The sequence below is a fragment of the Dermacentor variabilis genome, chromosome 7 (assembly GCF_050947875.1).
Source record: "Dermacentor variabilis isolate Ectoservices chromosome 7, ASM5094787v1, whole genome shotgun sequence".
NCBI classification, from domain to species: domain Eukaryota; kingdom Metazoa; phylum Arthropoda; class Arachnida; order Ixodida; family Ixodidae; genus Dermacentor; species Dermacentor variabilis.
In genome coordinates this window covers 71,643,270-71,658,699 of record NC_134574.1, presented here as the reverse complement: position 1 = coordinate 71,658,699, position 15,430 = coordinate 71,643,270, and the positions used below count along the sequence as shown (strand labels likewise).

At 48.7% G+C, this 15,430-nt stretch overlaps 1 protein-coding gene across 1 annotated transcript in view; it reads left to right on the top strand.

Moving 5' to 3' along the window:
- Window positions 1-15,430, top strand: part of LOC142587523 (transient receptor potential cation channel subfamily M member-like 2) — a 147,628-nt gene that overhangs the window by 85,105 nt on the left and 47,093 nt on the right. Inside the window, exons 23-25 of the mRNA XM_075698598.1 lie at window positions 787-935; window positions 4,030-4,172; window positions 6,649-6,868. Of these exons, the coding sequence (XP_075554713.1) occupies window positions 787-935; window positions 4,030-4,172; window positions 6,649-6,868 (512 nt within the window). The remainder of the gene's footprint in view (window positions 1-786; window positions 936-4,029; window positions 4,173-6,648; window positions 6,869-15,430) is intronic.

Here is a 15,430-nt window from a genome sequence, read left to right as displayed (position 1 = left end):
TGTTTGGCACCAAGCAAATGGCGTTCGGCGTATTGAAAACCTGGCTTGTGTGTCACTTTTATGCGCGAGCTCGGCTCCAGCGAGGTCAAATTTCAAGAATTCGCATTCATCTTTTTCTCATTTTAGACCTTTTGGTGAGAAGTCAGTACAAATGACGTCTATCTGTTTTTTAGACGCTGTGTAGTTTACACAAATAGCCAGAACCCAATATTCTCAACCTCTATTGTTACTGGTTGCTGATGTGAGGCTTCCAGGGTGGGGTTGCCACTCATCTTTCAATTATACATCGACCAAAACGCATGCAAAATGTCCGCTTTCATTAAGGGACACCGATTCGAAGCTAGAAATCTGCGATATGCTATTAATTTTCAATTTGTAGCTGGCGAGAGAACAAGATAGCACGCTTCAGTCAATTGCCTTCTCGTTGAGAAGTACTTATTCCCATCTTTGAGGCTACAACAAATTATACAGTGCTCAAGAGAGTAAACTATTGCCAACGTCGGACTGTAGTCAAGTTTAGTAAGGCTGCCTGTCGTCCAGCTCATCACTGGCTGCTGCTGCCGAAGATGATCATTCAGAAGGCTGCTTTTTTGCCAGCTGCAGAGCACTGCATTATCTTAAACGAGGCCAAACGATCACTATGTTGTCTTGGCAGAGGTTCGATCCAGCAAGTGATAATTGTACTAACGTTTCTGGCTTCTTCGAGTTGGGTACAATGAGCAGCAGTTCTCCAGTGTGTGGCTTTGTCGGTACTGACAAAACCCATTTTTCACCTTTTTCACTCAGCATTACCCTCTGCACCCCTTGCCGAAAGACGTGAGCAAAGGCCAGAAGCTCTCGGAGAGGGACTACCATTACTGGAGACAAAAGGCGTTGGAGTACAGCAACAACCTGGATTCGGCCAACGAGAACACGTCCCAAAAGATGTCCGACAAGTACGTGTCGTTTAAGCTGCCATAGGAAGGCTACCTGCCATAAGTCGTTCATGGCTAGAAGGACATTGGCGTATTGTAAAAATGATTACAAAATGATAAACGAGGCGACCACCCAAAAGCTGAATTCAACGATATCCCACCTGGTCAAATGCAAGACTGGGAGGTGGTGAGAATTTTAAACCTGTCAATATAGCCGAGTGGAACCGTGACGCGTTTTCTGTGGGTCGAAATTCTGAAACTTTCCTAACCCGAAATTGGTTTCGCAACAGCAATCGCGAGTGCGACTGGCACCATGGTTCCGATTAGTGGAGGGTCAGGAAAACGCCACCGACAAGTTCTATTTTCACGGCTGGAGTAGGCAATCGTGTGCTTCACAGACAGACAGGCAGTCATACAGAGACATACACAGACAGAGACAGCCCCGCAAACACATCCATCTTTTCGCCACACGTATGCTGACAGTACGTACTCATGACTAACGTGAGCGAAATTTTGTTGGCTGAATCACAATTCCGCATACTTCTCACATTCGATCAAAATGCGCACAGCATGCGGGGTAGGTATTTGCCAATTTTGTGTATGGAACGTGAAATCGTGCAATACCTTAGAGCACAGTGATATTCTTTCTTCTAGACGTCGTAAAACTAAACCGTTTAGTGAGGAAACTGTGGCACATCAAGGTTGACTATAGGTAGCACAGTTATCTGTAATAAGGCTCGAGTGCGATGGAACTTTGCAATAATATTGGGCAACACCCTTTTGTGCCATAACGCCAGAGGACTTGACGTTTGTAAAATGTTAGCGGTGGCATTGCCACGTTGCAGTGCTGGGGCAAGCTGAAACGCTACCGACGCGGGTAGTAAACAATTTAACTTTATTATAATCCAACTTGTGTGCAGAAAAACAGGGAGCACTGAAACGACAGTGATAGTGGAGAGCGCAGCTGTCGGCCTTGGAATCTGAACTCGCGGGTCACATTCATTTGCTATTTATACATTACTCGTCGTAGATTCCAGAGTAAATAGCTGGTGTTTGCGTGCGTTAGAGAATGTGTATTGAAATTCACACTTTGGACAAAATCCCATCTGGTCGGGAAGAGGCATGATGAGATAAAAGAACGCCAACAAAGGAAAAAATATTTAGTGATAAATGAAAAGATTTTTTAGCTACCGTACGGGAGCCTTGTTCCCAATGACATAATTATTGTGAACATAAGATCGTGAACAAGGCTCCTGTGTTGGAGCCGAAACGCCTTTTAATTGTAGACTAAATAGTTTTTTTTCTTTGTCGGCGTTCTCTTTTTCCATCATTAGAGAATCTGGTACGACACTATTTGCAAGGTGCGCATAATCTTATCAGAGACGCTTCTTTTACGGTAGAATATGCGACAACGCTCAATAAATTTTGGATTCTGTAGTCGCATCTTGCGCCTATCTACAGCTTTAACAGGGATAATTAGGTGAAAACGCACCCCGTCAAAAGATGAAACGTCGTTATGCTGCCCAAGCCAAAGTGAACATGCAAGACGAACACGGCCTACAGACATGACCGGACGGAACTTCAAATCACACTGTCCTCCGTTGCATCTGTGAGGACAGTCCGGACTCCCTTCTGCGATATATTTTCTACCCCGTCCCTTTGCAGGCGCTGAAGCCAATGAGGACATTTCATTTACTACTGAGATAACGGCGCGTGGCAATATTTTTTAAAGCGATAGCCTTATTCTGGCTCTGCTCTCCACTTTGCGATTTGTCAATTTCTAGCCGTTTATGACCAACCAGTGATGCCGTATGCGACTAGTTGCCACTAGAAATAAAAATGACCGATGCCCAGTTTCGAGCCTCGGCCCTACAGCACAGCAGCTCGATGCACTAACCATTAGACCACGGACACATGCCTGAATAAAGATGGTAAAAGCCAGCACTTGAAATGCTTGGTGGGCTAGGCGCGTCGAGTTGCAATAACGTGAGCATTTTCTAGCTGAGGATGAAAAAAAAATAAGTTCATCTTCGAAATCCGCTACGCTTCTGTCATCGTACTGTGGGACTGTGGCACGTTCTACAAGGTCAGTCACGTCGTGTTTTCAGGTTGAAGATGTTTTTTACTGCTGACTAAAATTAACGGTTGCTGTCCTCTTCAGGCACGTCGCATAGCAACAGCGTTAGGTGCGTCTATGACCAATAATTATGTACAAAATTGAGCGTGTGCCTTTTGTAGCTGACCACAAAGAAAAGAGTGATTCGGGTTGCGTTCCAACGCGCCACGGTATACGTCAGAGAACGGTTGTACGAATTAGTTATATACGCACGTTGCTGGATATAACAGGGGCGCTCTGCAGTGAATTCCGTCTCAGTCCTCTGATTTGGCTCGTAGTTGGAAAATTGACTTTCCCGTCGATCTGGCTGAACTTTTCGCTATGCCGCCAAGTCGAACTATTCGCTATGCTGCCAAGTGATAAGAGGAGAAAGGGAAGAAAATCAGTGCCCTCTTCCGAAACAGCGGCTGTAATTAAGAGCAGCATTCTCAACATGGCCGGATTGAAGCGGTATCAGACGAAAAATCATACGGAATGAAGAAGGTACGGACATTCATTGAAAACTGTTGTGAAACGGAATAAACAGGCACATACGTAAATGTGTTATACGTATGTATATAAGCGTTACTCTACAATATATGCTCAGGGACCTTTACAATGTTGCCGCTTGCTGGGGTACTAACGCATGGTTGCCCCTGCGGGGCCCTTTCTTTCTGTTTAATCCAATTCGACGACTCGCACAGACGCATTACGGTTGTCTTGCGTTGGCCACGTCGAGTTGGAACAAGATAATTGGCGCAAAGAGGAGAAAAACGTAGTCGAGGACAGTAGGTGATTAGGCGTTGTTATCGGAGACAACAACGCCCAAGAGGCCTCTGTACTGGAGTGCACAAGAAATAGCACAATGGTGAACTTACTGCTACTTCTGGTGACAGTATTAATATCGATCGTCTTGTAAATGTCCTACAGGCAAGTTACTCGGCACACTTTTGAGGGTGCCTTTGCTGAAAACGGTTACCGCGCGGCAGGACTGCATAGTTGGTATTTATATTTTCACAGCTTGACGCTGATGTTGGAGGACGTGGACTATCAACGTACCGTGCTGGATCAACTTCGTGGTCAAGTGGAGGAGGTCCAGCGCAAGATGTCTCTTTCGCTTATCTACCTGGAGACCCTCAAACAAGCTTGTTCAAATAAGGGAGGTCAGGCACCTGTTTCTATTGGGTGACTGCACTTGTACCATTCGGAGACGATTGTGTCGTCTACAGGACAACAGAAAGATGACAACACTGTCAAACGCAAAAAATGTGGTAACGCCGCTTGACGGTAGAAAACTGGGAGATAATACAACTCACTTTAAACGCAGTTTATAGGACTGCAGTAATCACATCGGGCAGCGTGGTGATATTTAGCTTCACTTTCGAGAGGAAGGGGCGAGATGAGCGGAAGCTCGCTGGTATTCTCTCCCTCTTATTATTTTTCCTCTTCTTTGACTGGGCTCTTTTTATCTATCCTCTCTCTTCTGGAGCTGGCAGGCGCTGTGTCCCTCCTGGTGGCAGCTGCCAACTAGCTGTCTTGATCTCTATGATTGTGTGCAACAGAAAAAGCTTATATAATAATAAAAATAATGATAATAATTATAATAACAATAATGTAGATGAAACATGTATATGGGTGGCTGTTGAGGCTAATCGATGACTCAATATTGAAAGGCCGTATGACAAATAGCGCGGGCAAAGAGCGCATGCGTCAGTAAGCTATTTGCCCTGTCAGAAAAAGAGCAAATGTTTGGGAAGCCGCAGGTTCGGATGGCGACTGTGATGCGAATTTGTAATTTTGATGTTTTGCTCTTGCTTTCGCAGAGTCGTTCACCTCTTCTTTTTTTTTTCGCCTGATGTTTTCGATACACACTTGTGTCTCTTTATTCTTGCTTTGGTTGTTCGTAGTTAATTTTTTTTAGATAACTGTTTCACACTTTGGTAAATTAGGCTCATTGGTAATAAACCCGCAATGGGAAGTTCAGCGCTTCTCCGCGTCCTGTCTACGTCATCGTTTAACATTCGTGCTGTACCCTCACCATCATGCAAGGGCACTCGTTGCTCTTGGAACTGTATAGATATTTTTAAAAAGCGTGATAATGAATGTGGAAAGGCAAGGTTCTGGGTCAAGCACTTTATCCAGCATTCTTACGATAACAAGCATAAATGTCAAAGGCAGGAACGAGTGGAGAATATCCCATAACAGGTGACGCCGTCAGAAATTATTCGTCAGTATTGAACTAGAGCTGAGTATCTCACATCGTGCCTCTATTTGCTGCTTCAGCCTCCTCCTCATACTTGTTGTGCTTACAACATGTATTTTACCCTTTCACGCGTGTCAATCACGGGCGCTTCATTAAAGAACATCGGTTTTTGTGGGGCCGTATACTTGGACCCTAGTGTCATTTCCTGGTAACGAACCAGTTTCACTGATAAAGAAAAGGGTTTTATATGTGCGGCCTTCTAAGAACGCACGGTATTCGGCGGCTTTGTTTTGTACGTAGGCTTCCATCTGTGGACGTGTACATGTATTGCGTCAAGTTCATTTGGTTGTTTTGCTCGAATTGCGATTCTCGCACTCCTTTAAAACACGATGCATTGTCCCCACAGGTAACTTTTTTGCTATTTGATACGTTTTCCTCTATAACTGTAGGACAAACAGAACGAATTAACATAAACCTATCTTTAAGCATTCTGTAGGTATAGCAGTGTTACCGTTCCATGATATCTGTGAAAGTGCACGTCTATTCGGGTTTTCTGCACTATGGCCGTTACACGAATACGGCAGAACAAATGTAGCATCTTGCCGTTTATCATCTTGCATTTCCCATTCTCTGGCAATCATATGTTCGGCTGTAGGTCAGTGCAGGGGCGTGAACGGAGATCGTTGTTCGAAACGCGCGTTCAGTTTGCGTTCAGTTTTCTCTCGCGCGACTGGCCTAGGCAGCGCCGACGGACGCGGCTGACGACGTTGGGGCGGCCTGGGTCAGTCGCGTGAGGCAAAACTGAACGCAAACAGATCGCGCCTTTCGAACAACGCTCTTCGATCGCGCCCCAGTACGAACGACGTGGCGTCGCATTCCAGGAAAAATATGGCGAAGGCGGGAGATTGAAAATCAAAGACGACGAGCGAAACGAGAACAAGGTGAAAGCGAGAGCTAGCGTTTCGACAAGTGGACGTTGAAAAAGACAAGTCCTCTTGTCGAAACGCTGGCTCCCGCTTTTACCTTGTTTTCGCTTTGCTCATCGTCGTGACGTAGCATGGCAAGAGCTAATCATTTGTGTGCACGTGCACTCTCTGACATTTTCTCTTCGTCTAGAAATTAGGTAGTGATTAATTTAAGGAAATGCAGTAGCTGCTTCGTAAATTTGATGTCAGCTAGAAGGTAACGAAAATTCCCCTTTTTCGTAGTCTTCGCAATAAAACACGCGCCAGTAAGACACAAATGGAATGCCGATTTTGCCCAAGGCATCTTTTTTTGCTGAGCTTTTCTCCGGAACATTGCGTCTTTTCTCGTCCTTTTAGTTTCGCTGTCTGCTAGTTTCGCTCTGTGCTTCCTCAAGATGCAGCATCTCTAGCAGTGATGCCTTGCAACCATTATTGCGACGAATTTCAAGCCCTGCCCAAACCATCTCGCAGACCCGATGTCCATGGGCATATCCATACAGCAGCAGACGACGCTGCACTACATTTCGCGCCAATCTCCGTACCCGGGAACAAAGATACAGCGCTTCCCGGTGCCGGACAAATTTGTTCCCTGGGAGGTGATGTGGCTGGACTACGACCCGGTCGCCTACACCAGGCCCAGGACTCAGTTCCCGACGCCGCTGCAGGTCTATGTGGACGAGGACATTCTTATGTGAGTGCCCAGCCCGACGCGCGCCATGAAAGTTGCTACACAGCTTGGTAGCGATCGGCATTTCGAGTTCACGAAAGTAAAACGCCAACTATAATTTAGCCATCTCTCGCCTGTTACGCTGCTGTGTGAAGTAATCGTATTTTCAAGATGGCCGCGCTCGACCAATAGCATGGATATGATCAGACAAAAAAAGAGATGTCGCGATAAAGATGAACTCTGAGTGCAAAGAAATCTTTCGATTGATGAGGCTCTTTACATGAACAAGCGTAGGGGCAGGTCACGTGGTTTTATATAAATTCAGAGAGTAACTTAAGAATCGCGTATCGGCCAGCGTGAAACGTCCGTGCGATCGCTCTTCCGCAGCTGCGTCCATATTTATAGGCTCGCAATATTCTTGTTTCATCTTTTTGCTTTACAACTTACCCATTGCTCCTCGGCTCCTTGTCTTGATATTAGTACCAAAGAGGCAACCAAATCACCTTATTCCCTGTTTACTCCAACTTGTTGCACTTTCGTCGGTGTATTCTTGGATTACATGGCCAAAGTACAATGCATCTTGAGCCCTTGTTACAATGTACATACCGTAGTTCAGCAAAGCATTTGGGCGAGTTGATATAGGTGCATACTGCATAGGTACTTATATACTGTAGCGCAGGGAGCACAGGCGTTTTCGTGAAGCACGCAGCTTTTTCACTTTGCGAGATTATGTGTGGTGTTTTGTGGCGCAAGGCAGTGCGACGAAATTATGTTGGAGTGCGCGTCCACGTCAGCACCTTGTTATATTTAACTTCGCGGTTTCCAAATAAAAAAACTCATTTTGTTGCGTTTCGCCTGCGACACGTGGTTTTGCCGGCGCGACTGCGGCGGGGCGGCAGACATTTTGGCCCGATCGTCGTCGCCGCAACGCTCATCGGCAGGTGTTTCCAGGCGCGACTGCGGCGATGCGACCGCAAAGGATCACCCTCGCATTCCAGTCATTCTGCCAGAACCAGGCGATGCGAAAGCAGGGATCATCCTCTCATTACAGTCATTGTGCCCGACCGGCAGCGCTACAACAGGGTGCTACGAGATCGTGCTCGACATGGTGCTACGGCAGCGCTACAACAGGGTGCTACGAGATCGTGCTCGACATGGTGCTACGGCAGCGCTACAACAGGGTGCTACGAGATCGTGCTCGACATGGTGCTACGGCAGCGCTACGACAGTGTGCGTCACCATTAGCCCATTGTACATTCACGTGCTCGTCTTTTGAGGGGTTCCTTCTTGCCCTCAACTGCGAGAGTATAAAAACAGCTGCCCCCGGACGCCAAAAGGAGGGCTCCGATTTCTTCTGTTGAGTAAAAGTGCTCTCCCGTCTCTCTACTTCGGTCAACCTGACCGCCAACTCTTTGCGATGTTAAAATAAACAAGTTGTTTCGTTGTTACCAGTCGACTCATGCTTTGCCGGGACCTTCGGATGCTTCCAGTTGTACCCCAGGCCGCCAGGCCAACGCTACCCTTGGGGCTTGCGACCCAGGTACAACCACGGGCGTCAGCGCCGAGTTCCCAACAGATCGTACCAGCGGTGCGATCCAAACATCTGGTTGGCAGCGGTGAGATCGCCTCCGACTCCAAACAACTGTCTGCCAGCGGTGAGATCGCGACAACGGAGGCCAGCAGCGAAGAGATGCAGTTGACTGTATGCTGAGCAGCTCAACGACGATCCGGGAGCAGTGCAACGAGCACTGTGTGATGACTGGTTGCCTGCAGCGGAACGACTGCGCTGGACTCTTGGCTGCGAGGTTTGGTGAGTGCGGGACTTTCTTCTTCTGAGCTTTGCCAGGCTTTTGTTAGTGTCAGAAACAGAGCTGGTAATTGTGGTTGTCGTTGCTGCCGGGTTAGTTTGCGGCAAGACAATAGTAAGCAGTAGAGAAAGCAGCATTCAGAGCAGCCATGGATTTGAAGTCGTTGCGCAAACCGAAATTGTTGGAGCTTGCAAGAGAGTTGGGTCTGGATGTCTCAGACAAACTCAGAAAACCAGAACTGCTAAAGGCTATTCTTGAGTTAGAAGCTGAGGATGACGAGCTGTCGGAATGCCTTGAGACTATTGAAGAGAGGGAGACTGCAAAAAGAGAAGAGCGTGAACGTAAAGAACAAAAAGAAAAAGAAGAGCGCGAACTTAAAGAACAGAAAGAAAAAGAAGAGCGTGAACGTAAAGAACAGAAAGAGCGAGAGCAACAAGAGCGTGACCGTCAACACGCTTTGGAAATGAAGCGTCTTGAGGTAGAGATGGAACGCGCTCGTAATGGAAGTCAGGCACACGGTGCAGGAGAACGCGTATTGTTCAAAATGACTGACCTGATGCGGCCGTTTAAGCTTGGAGAGGACATTGGTTTGTTCCTGGTTAACTTTGAGCGAACGTGCGAGAAGCAGGGGTTCTCTCGGGAAACGTGGCCACAGCGCTTGCTCACTTTGTTACCCGGCGAGGCGGCCGACGTAGTCGCTCGCTTGGATAGAGAGGAGGCAGAGGATTTCGACACAGTGAAATCGAGTCTTCTAAAAAAGTACCGGCTGTCTGCGGAGGCGTTCCGTCGGAAGTTTCGGGAAAATGAGAAAGGCAAAAGTGAGTCTTATACAGAGTTTGCGTATAGGCTTATGTCGAACATGCAGGAGTGGCTCAAAGAAGAGAAAGCGTTTGGTGACCACGATAAAGTTCTGCAGTGCTTCGGGCTAGAACAGTTTTATAGTCGGTTACCGGAGAACGTGCGATACTGGGTCTTGGATAGGCCAGACGTTTGTACGGTGGCTAAAGCCGCTGAGCTAGCCGAGGAGTTTGTGACGCGTCGGGCTCGCGGAGCTAAGGACGGTCAAAAGGGTGAATTTGGCTCGAAGTTCGAGAGGCCGAAGTTCACACCCATGAGAGCAAAGGGGGACACGCGTAGTGCGGATGCGAGTGAAAGCAGTCCGACCAAACGTAAAGAGACGGCGGCAGCCAAACGCAGAAAGCGGTTCGAGATGAGGCGAGCGGGCGTTTGTTATACGTGCCAGAAGCCGGGTCACTTTTCGGCGCAGTGTCCGGAAACAACATCAAAAGTTGTGTTTTTTTCAATAGGCAGCACTGACGAGAACATGAAGCTTCTCGAGCCTTACATGCGAGACCTCCTCGTGAACGGGAAAGAGTGCCGCGTGCTTCGCGATTCCGCAGCTACGATGGATGTAGTTCACCCGTCTTACGTAGAACCCCATATGTTCACGGGCGAGTGCGCGTGGATCAAGCAAGCCGTGGAAGCTCACAGCGTGTGTCTGCCAGTAGCAAAGGTGCTTATTGAAGGACCTTTCGGAGCGCTTGAGACAGAGGCGGCAGTATCATCTATGCTGCCACCCCAGTACCCGTACCTATTTTCAAACAGGTCCGATCACCTCCTGCGCGAGAAGGGGCTTTTGTTTGGTGAAGCTAGTGTTCAGGCCTTAACCAGATCGAAGGTTCGGGAGCTCGCTGCAAAGGCGGTAGTTGCGGGGCCGACGTTATCAAACAACGAAAAAGGGTCAGAGGCGCAGCAAGCTGATATTCCGAGCACGCCCGAACTGAATAAACTTGAGTCTGTAACGTTAAAGGCGCCAGATACTGGAGAGGAAACGCCCGACGCGGGAAAGTTAGAAGAGCTATCTACTGATTTGCTCATCGCGCCTACGTCAGACGGACTTGATAGGTTGCTAAAAGTCAGCCGGTCGGCTTTGATAGCCGAGCAAAAAAAGGATGGCAGCCTGGAAAACGTGCGCTGCAATGTCAAAGAAGGTATCGCCAGGAAAACTGCGCGTTTTGTGGAACGAGGTGGAGTCCTGTACAGGAAGTATCTAGACCGCCGAGGAGTGGAGTTCGATCAGCTGATCGTGCCTCAATGCTATCGTCAGGATCTGTTGCGCTTGTCACACGGGGGTTCGTGGTCCGGACACCTAGGAGTTAAGAAAACTAAGGACCGTCTCTTGCAAGAGTACTATTGGCCAGGGTGTTTTCGGGACGCAGACCACTTCGTGAGGTCATGTGACACCTGTCAGCGGGTGGGCAAACCAGGGGACAAATCGAGGGCGCCGTTGAAATTGGTACCTATCATTACGGAGCCTTTTAGACGGCTCGTTATTGATACAGTGGGACCTCTGCCGGTAACAGCCACGGGGTACAGACACATTTTGACTGTGATCTGCCCAGCGACAAAGTTCCCTGAAGCAGTGCCGCTTAAAGAACTCAGCTCAGTTGAGATAGTTAATGCACTACTGTCCATATTTGCGCGAGTTGGTTTCCCTGCGGAAATCCAATCAGATCAGGGCACAGTGTTTACTAGCGCTTTGACGACAACTTTTCTCGAAAGGTGTGGGGTAAAGCTGTTACACAGCTCAGTGTACCACCCACAGTCGAATTCCGTTGAGAAGCTCCACTCCGTCATGAAGCGCGTGTTGAGAGCGTTGTGTTTTGAACATCGAACTGACTGGGAGCTGTGTCTGCCTGGGGTGATGTTTGCTTTAAGGACCGCGCCGCATGCGGCTACGGGGTTTTCGCCAGCTGAACTGGTGTACGGTCGCTCGCTTCGATCTCCGCTTCGCATGCTTCGAGAATCATGGGAAGGTAGGGGCGACGACCCAGTCGTGGTGGAGTACGTACTTAAGCTCCTCGAACGCTTAAGAAGGGCACAGGAGTTGTCAGGTGAAGCAATGACAAAGGCCCAGCAGAGGGCCAAGGTTTATTATGATCGGACAGCCAGGGCCCGTCGTTTTGAGGTGGGCGATGAGGTCATGATATTGCGCACATCGCTAAACAACAAACTAGACGTGCAGTGGGAGGGCCCAGCACGAATTGTTCAGAAACTGTCGGACGTTAACTACGTGGTAAGTCTGCCAGGAAAGCGGAAAGCACAGCAAGTTTACCACTGTAATCTGCTCAAACCTTATAGACAAAGGGAAGCAGTGGTGTGCATGATGGTAAACGTTCCTGAAGAGCTTCCGGTCGAGCTTCCGGGACTAGGCTCAGTGACGAACAGGGAAGACACCGGTCAAGTCATTAGTGACCTTATCAGTAAAGCACCGCTGTCGCCCGAGCAGCAAACCGAACTACACCAGCTATTACAAGAGTTTCAAGGTCTGTTCTCTGAGAGGCCTGGTAGGACTTCTGTACTTACTCATGATATAGAACTTACCTCCCCAGAGCCAGTACGATCCAAGGCGTATCGGGTGTCACCCCGCCAGAGCGATATTATGGAGGCTGAGGTAAAGAAAATGCTACAGCTCGGTGTTATTGAGGCAGGTGAGAGTGATTATACCTCCCCTTTGATTTTAGTTGAGGTACCGTGCAAGGAACCTCGTCCTTGCGTCGACTACCGCAGGCTTAATTCCATCACTAAGGATCAAATTTATCCGATCCCTAACATCGAGGAGCGCCTTGAGAAAGTTAGTAGCGCTCAGTTTATTTCCACCCTAGATCTTGTCAGGGGTTATTGGCAGGTTCCACTTACAGAAGAGGCTAGTAGGTATGCGGCGTTCATTTCACCAATGGGAACATTCCGTCCTAAAGTGTTGAGTTTTGGTTTGAAGAACGCGCCATACTGTTTTTCAAGCCTCATGGATAAAGTGTTGCGGGGACAGCAAGAATTCGCTTTACCGTATCTAGACGACGTAGCGATATTCTCCGCATCCTGGTCTGAGCATATGGCACACTTGCGGGCAGTGCTAACCCGCCTGCGCGAAGCGGGCTTGACAGTCAAGGCTCCTAAGTGCCAGTTAGCACAGGCCGAGGTTGTCTACCTCGGTCACGTGATTGGTCAGGGTCGTCGCCGCCCCTCTGAAATAAAAGTGGCCGCTGTGCGAGACTTTCCGCAACCGCGCACCAAGACCGATATTCGGTCGTTCTTGGGTGTCGCCGGCTACTATCAGAGGTACATCCCTAGGTACTCTAATATCGCGGCTCCCCTGACGGATGCTCTAAGAAAGACAGAGCCTCAAACAGTCGTCTGGGACGAGACAAAGGAAAGAGCTTTTAGCGCCCTAAAGAGTGCCCTAACAAACCAGCCTGTGCTACGATCGCCAGACTATACAAAAGGGTTCATTGTTCAGTGCGATGCTAGTGAGCGAGGCATGGGCGTTGTACTGTGCCAACGGGAAAATGGAGAAGTAGAACACCCCGTCCTGTATGCTAGTCGTAAGCTGACCAGTCGTGAGCAGGCGTATAGCGCCACCGAGAAAGAGTGTGCGTGTCTCGTGTGGGCCGTTCAGAAATTGTCATGCTATCTAGCCGGCTCGAGGTTTATCATTGAGACGGATCACTGCCCTCTCCAATGGCTGCAGACCATCTCTCCCAAAAATGGCCGCCTCCTGCGCTGGAGCCTCGCTTTACAACAATATTCCTTTGAGGTGCGTTACAAAAAGGGGAGTCTCAACGGTAACGCCGATGGCTTAAGTCGAAGCCCCTAACGTAGGAATCAGCCTCAAAATTGTTTGTTACTGATGTTTTTCTTCCTGAGGCAGGATTTTTTTTAACATATTGCTTTTGTTTAGTGTTTCAAAGTGATGATATGCTTTCTAGTGCAATTTTTCAATTTGTGGACGCGTTCTGAGTGATGCTAGACTACTGTAAGGAACTAGGCAGTGGTATAAAAAGGGGAAAGAGCCTGGCAGGGCTTAGTGAGGGTTGTGCCGTGCTTGCTGACTGAGCGGTTGAGTTTCAGCGTAGTTCTAACGCTTGCCGGGAACGAGAACAAAAATGTGAACTCTCCCGAAGTCACTTTGCAGTGTCCCGTGCGAACCTGAACTAGAGAACGAGGCCTTCTCTGTGCGCTGCGCTCAAGAAACGTCGAGGGACGCCCGACTTCGGTTATGAGCATCATCGAGCGACATCCCTCCGGACAGCGGATGCAGTCCCCTGTCCATCGGGATCTCCTTCCCCCGGCGGGGCGGTCTGTTGCGTTTCGCCTGCGACACGTGGTTTTGCCGGCGCGACTGCGGCGGGGCGGCAGACATTTTGGCCCGATCGTCGTCGCCGCAACGCTCATCGGCAGGTGTTTCCAGGCGCGACTGCGGCGATGCGACCGCAAAGGATCACCCTCGCATTCCAGTCATTGTGCCAGAACCAGGCGATGCGAAAGCAGGGATCATCCTCTCATTACAGTCATTGTGCCCGACCGGCAGCGCTACAACAGGGTGCTACGAGATCGTGCTCGACATGGTGCTACGGCAGCGCTACAACAGGGTGCTACGAGATCGTGCTCGACATGGTGCTACGGCAGCGCTACGACAGTGTGCGTCACCATTAGCCCATTGTACATTCACGTGCTCGTCTTTTGAGGGGTTCCTTCTTGCCCTCAACTGCGAGAGTATAAAAACAGCTGCCCCCGGACGCCAAAAGGAGGGCTCCGATTTCTTCTGTTGAGTAAAAGTGCTCTCCCGTCTCTCTACTTCGGTCAACCTGACCGCCAACTCTTTGCGATGTTAAAATAAACAAGTTGTTTCGTTGTTACCAGTCGACTCATGCTTTGCCGGGACCTTCGGATGCTTCCAGTTGTACCCCAGGCCGCCAGGCCAACGCTACCCTTGGGGCTTGCGACCCAGGTACAACCACGGGCGTCAGCGCCGAGTTCCCAACAGATCGTACCAGCGGTGCGATCCAAACAATTTGTAGATGTAACGATCGTGCGTCTCTCTTTCTTTCAATTGTGCTCTGTCTTTTTTTATGATACAGTTATATATGGCACTCACCCTACACCTTAGTTTCCGTTAGCCACGCTTTGCAAACTATATTAGCATTCCCACCCACGCACGAACAAAATTAAGCGACTCACTTCGTAACTTCCTTCATCATGGCTGCTAAGCGAGTATACTTCGAGTACTGACATTAGGAGATGTATTTCTTATACAGCGAACAGATTTACTAAATGTGGTTAGCAACGTCTAAGGATAACTTTAAATTATTCTCGTTCAAAAAATAAAGTAGCCCTACTGCCAGAAAAGCGAAGCATTGATAACGATAGCAATGTATTAGACAACTACATAAAATAATGTCCATAGTTTTATCGCCCACATAAATTGTTGGCTAAAAAATTAACAAGCACGGTGTCACGCTCGCACATGAAAACGTGAACAGATGTCACTAGATTACCGCAAACACTCCCTGTCACAACGCTGGCGTAATGAACGCCGGCCTCGGTGGGCGACTGCTTCGGACTGTCTGTCGCTTGAATGCGTGTCGGAGGCTTCATATTACGTGACCTCCAACACGAGGCACACGGGAAGACAGCGCATGTGAAAAAAAAAATTCGCCTCGGCTCACCCAACGTTTACACCCGCCGTCGCGGGTACAACGACTTTGTGAGCCGTGATGGCTTTCTTTTCTTTGTTTACTGTGTGCAACGCTCCACCATAAATTGAACCCTGTCACTTTACCAATGCAATACGAGGGCAGAGAAAGAAGGTGTGCCCTGTAACCTTGGCGCCGCAATCCCTTCGCTGCTTGTATTGATAATGTACCGAGGATCTTAACTTTGCAAGTAACTTTTCGGCTTCACAGTGCAGGCATGTGATCTGCAGCTTCAAGTATGTCGC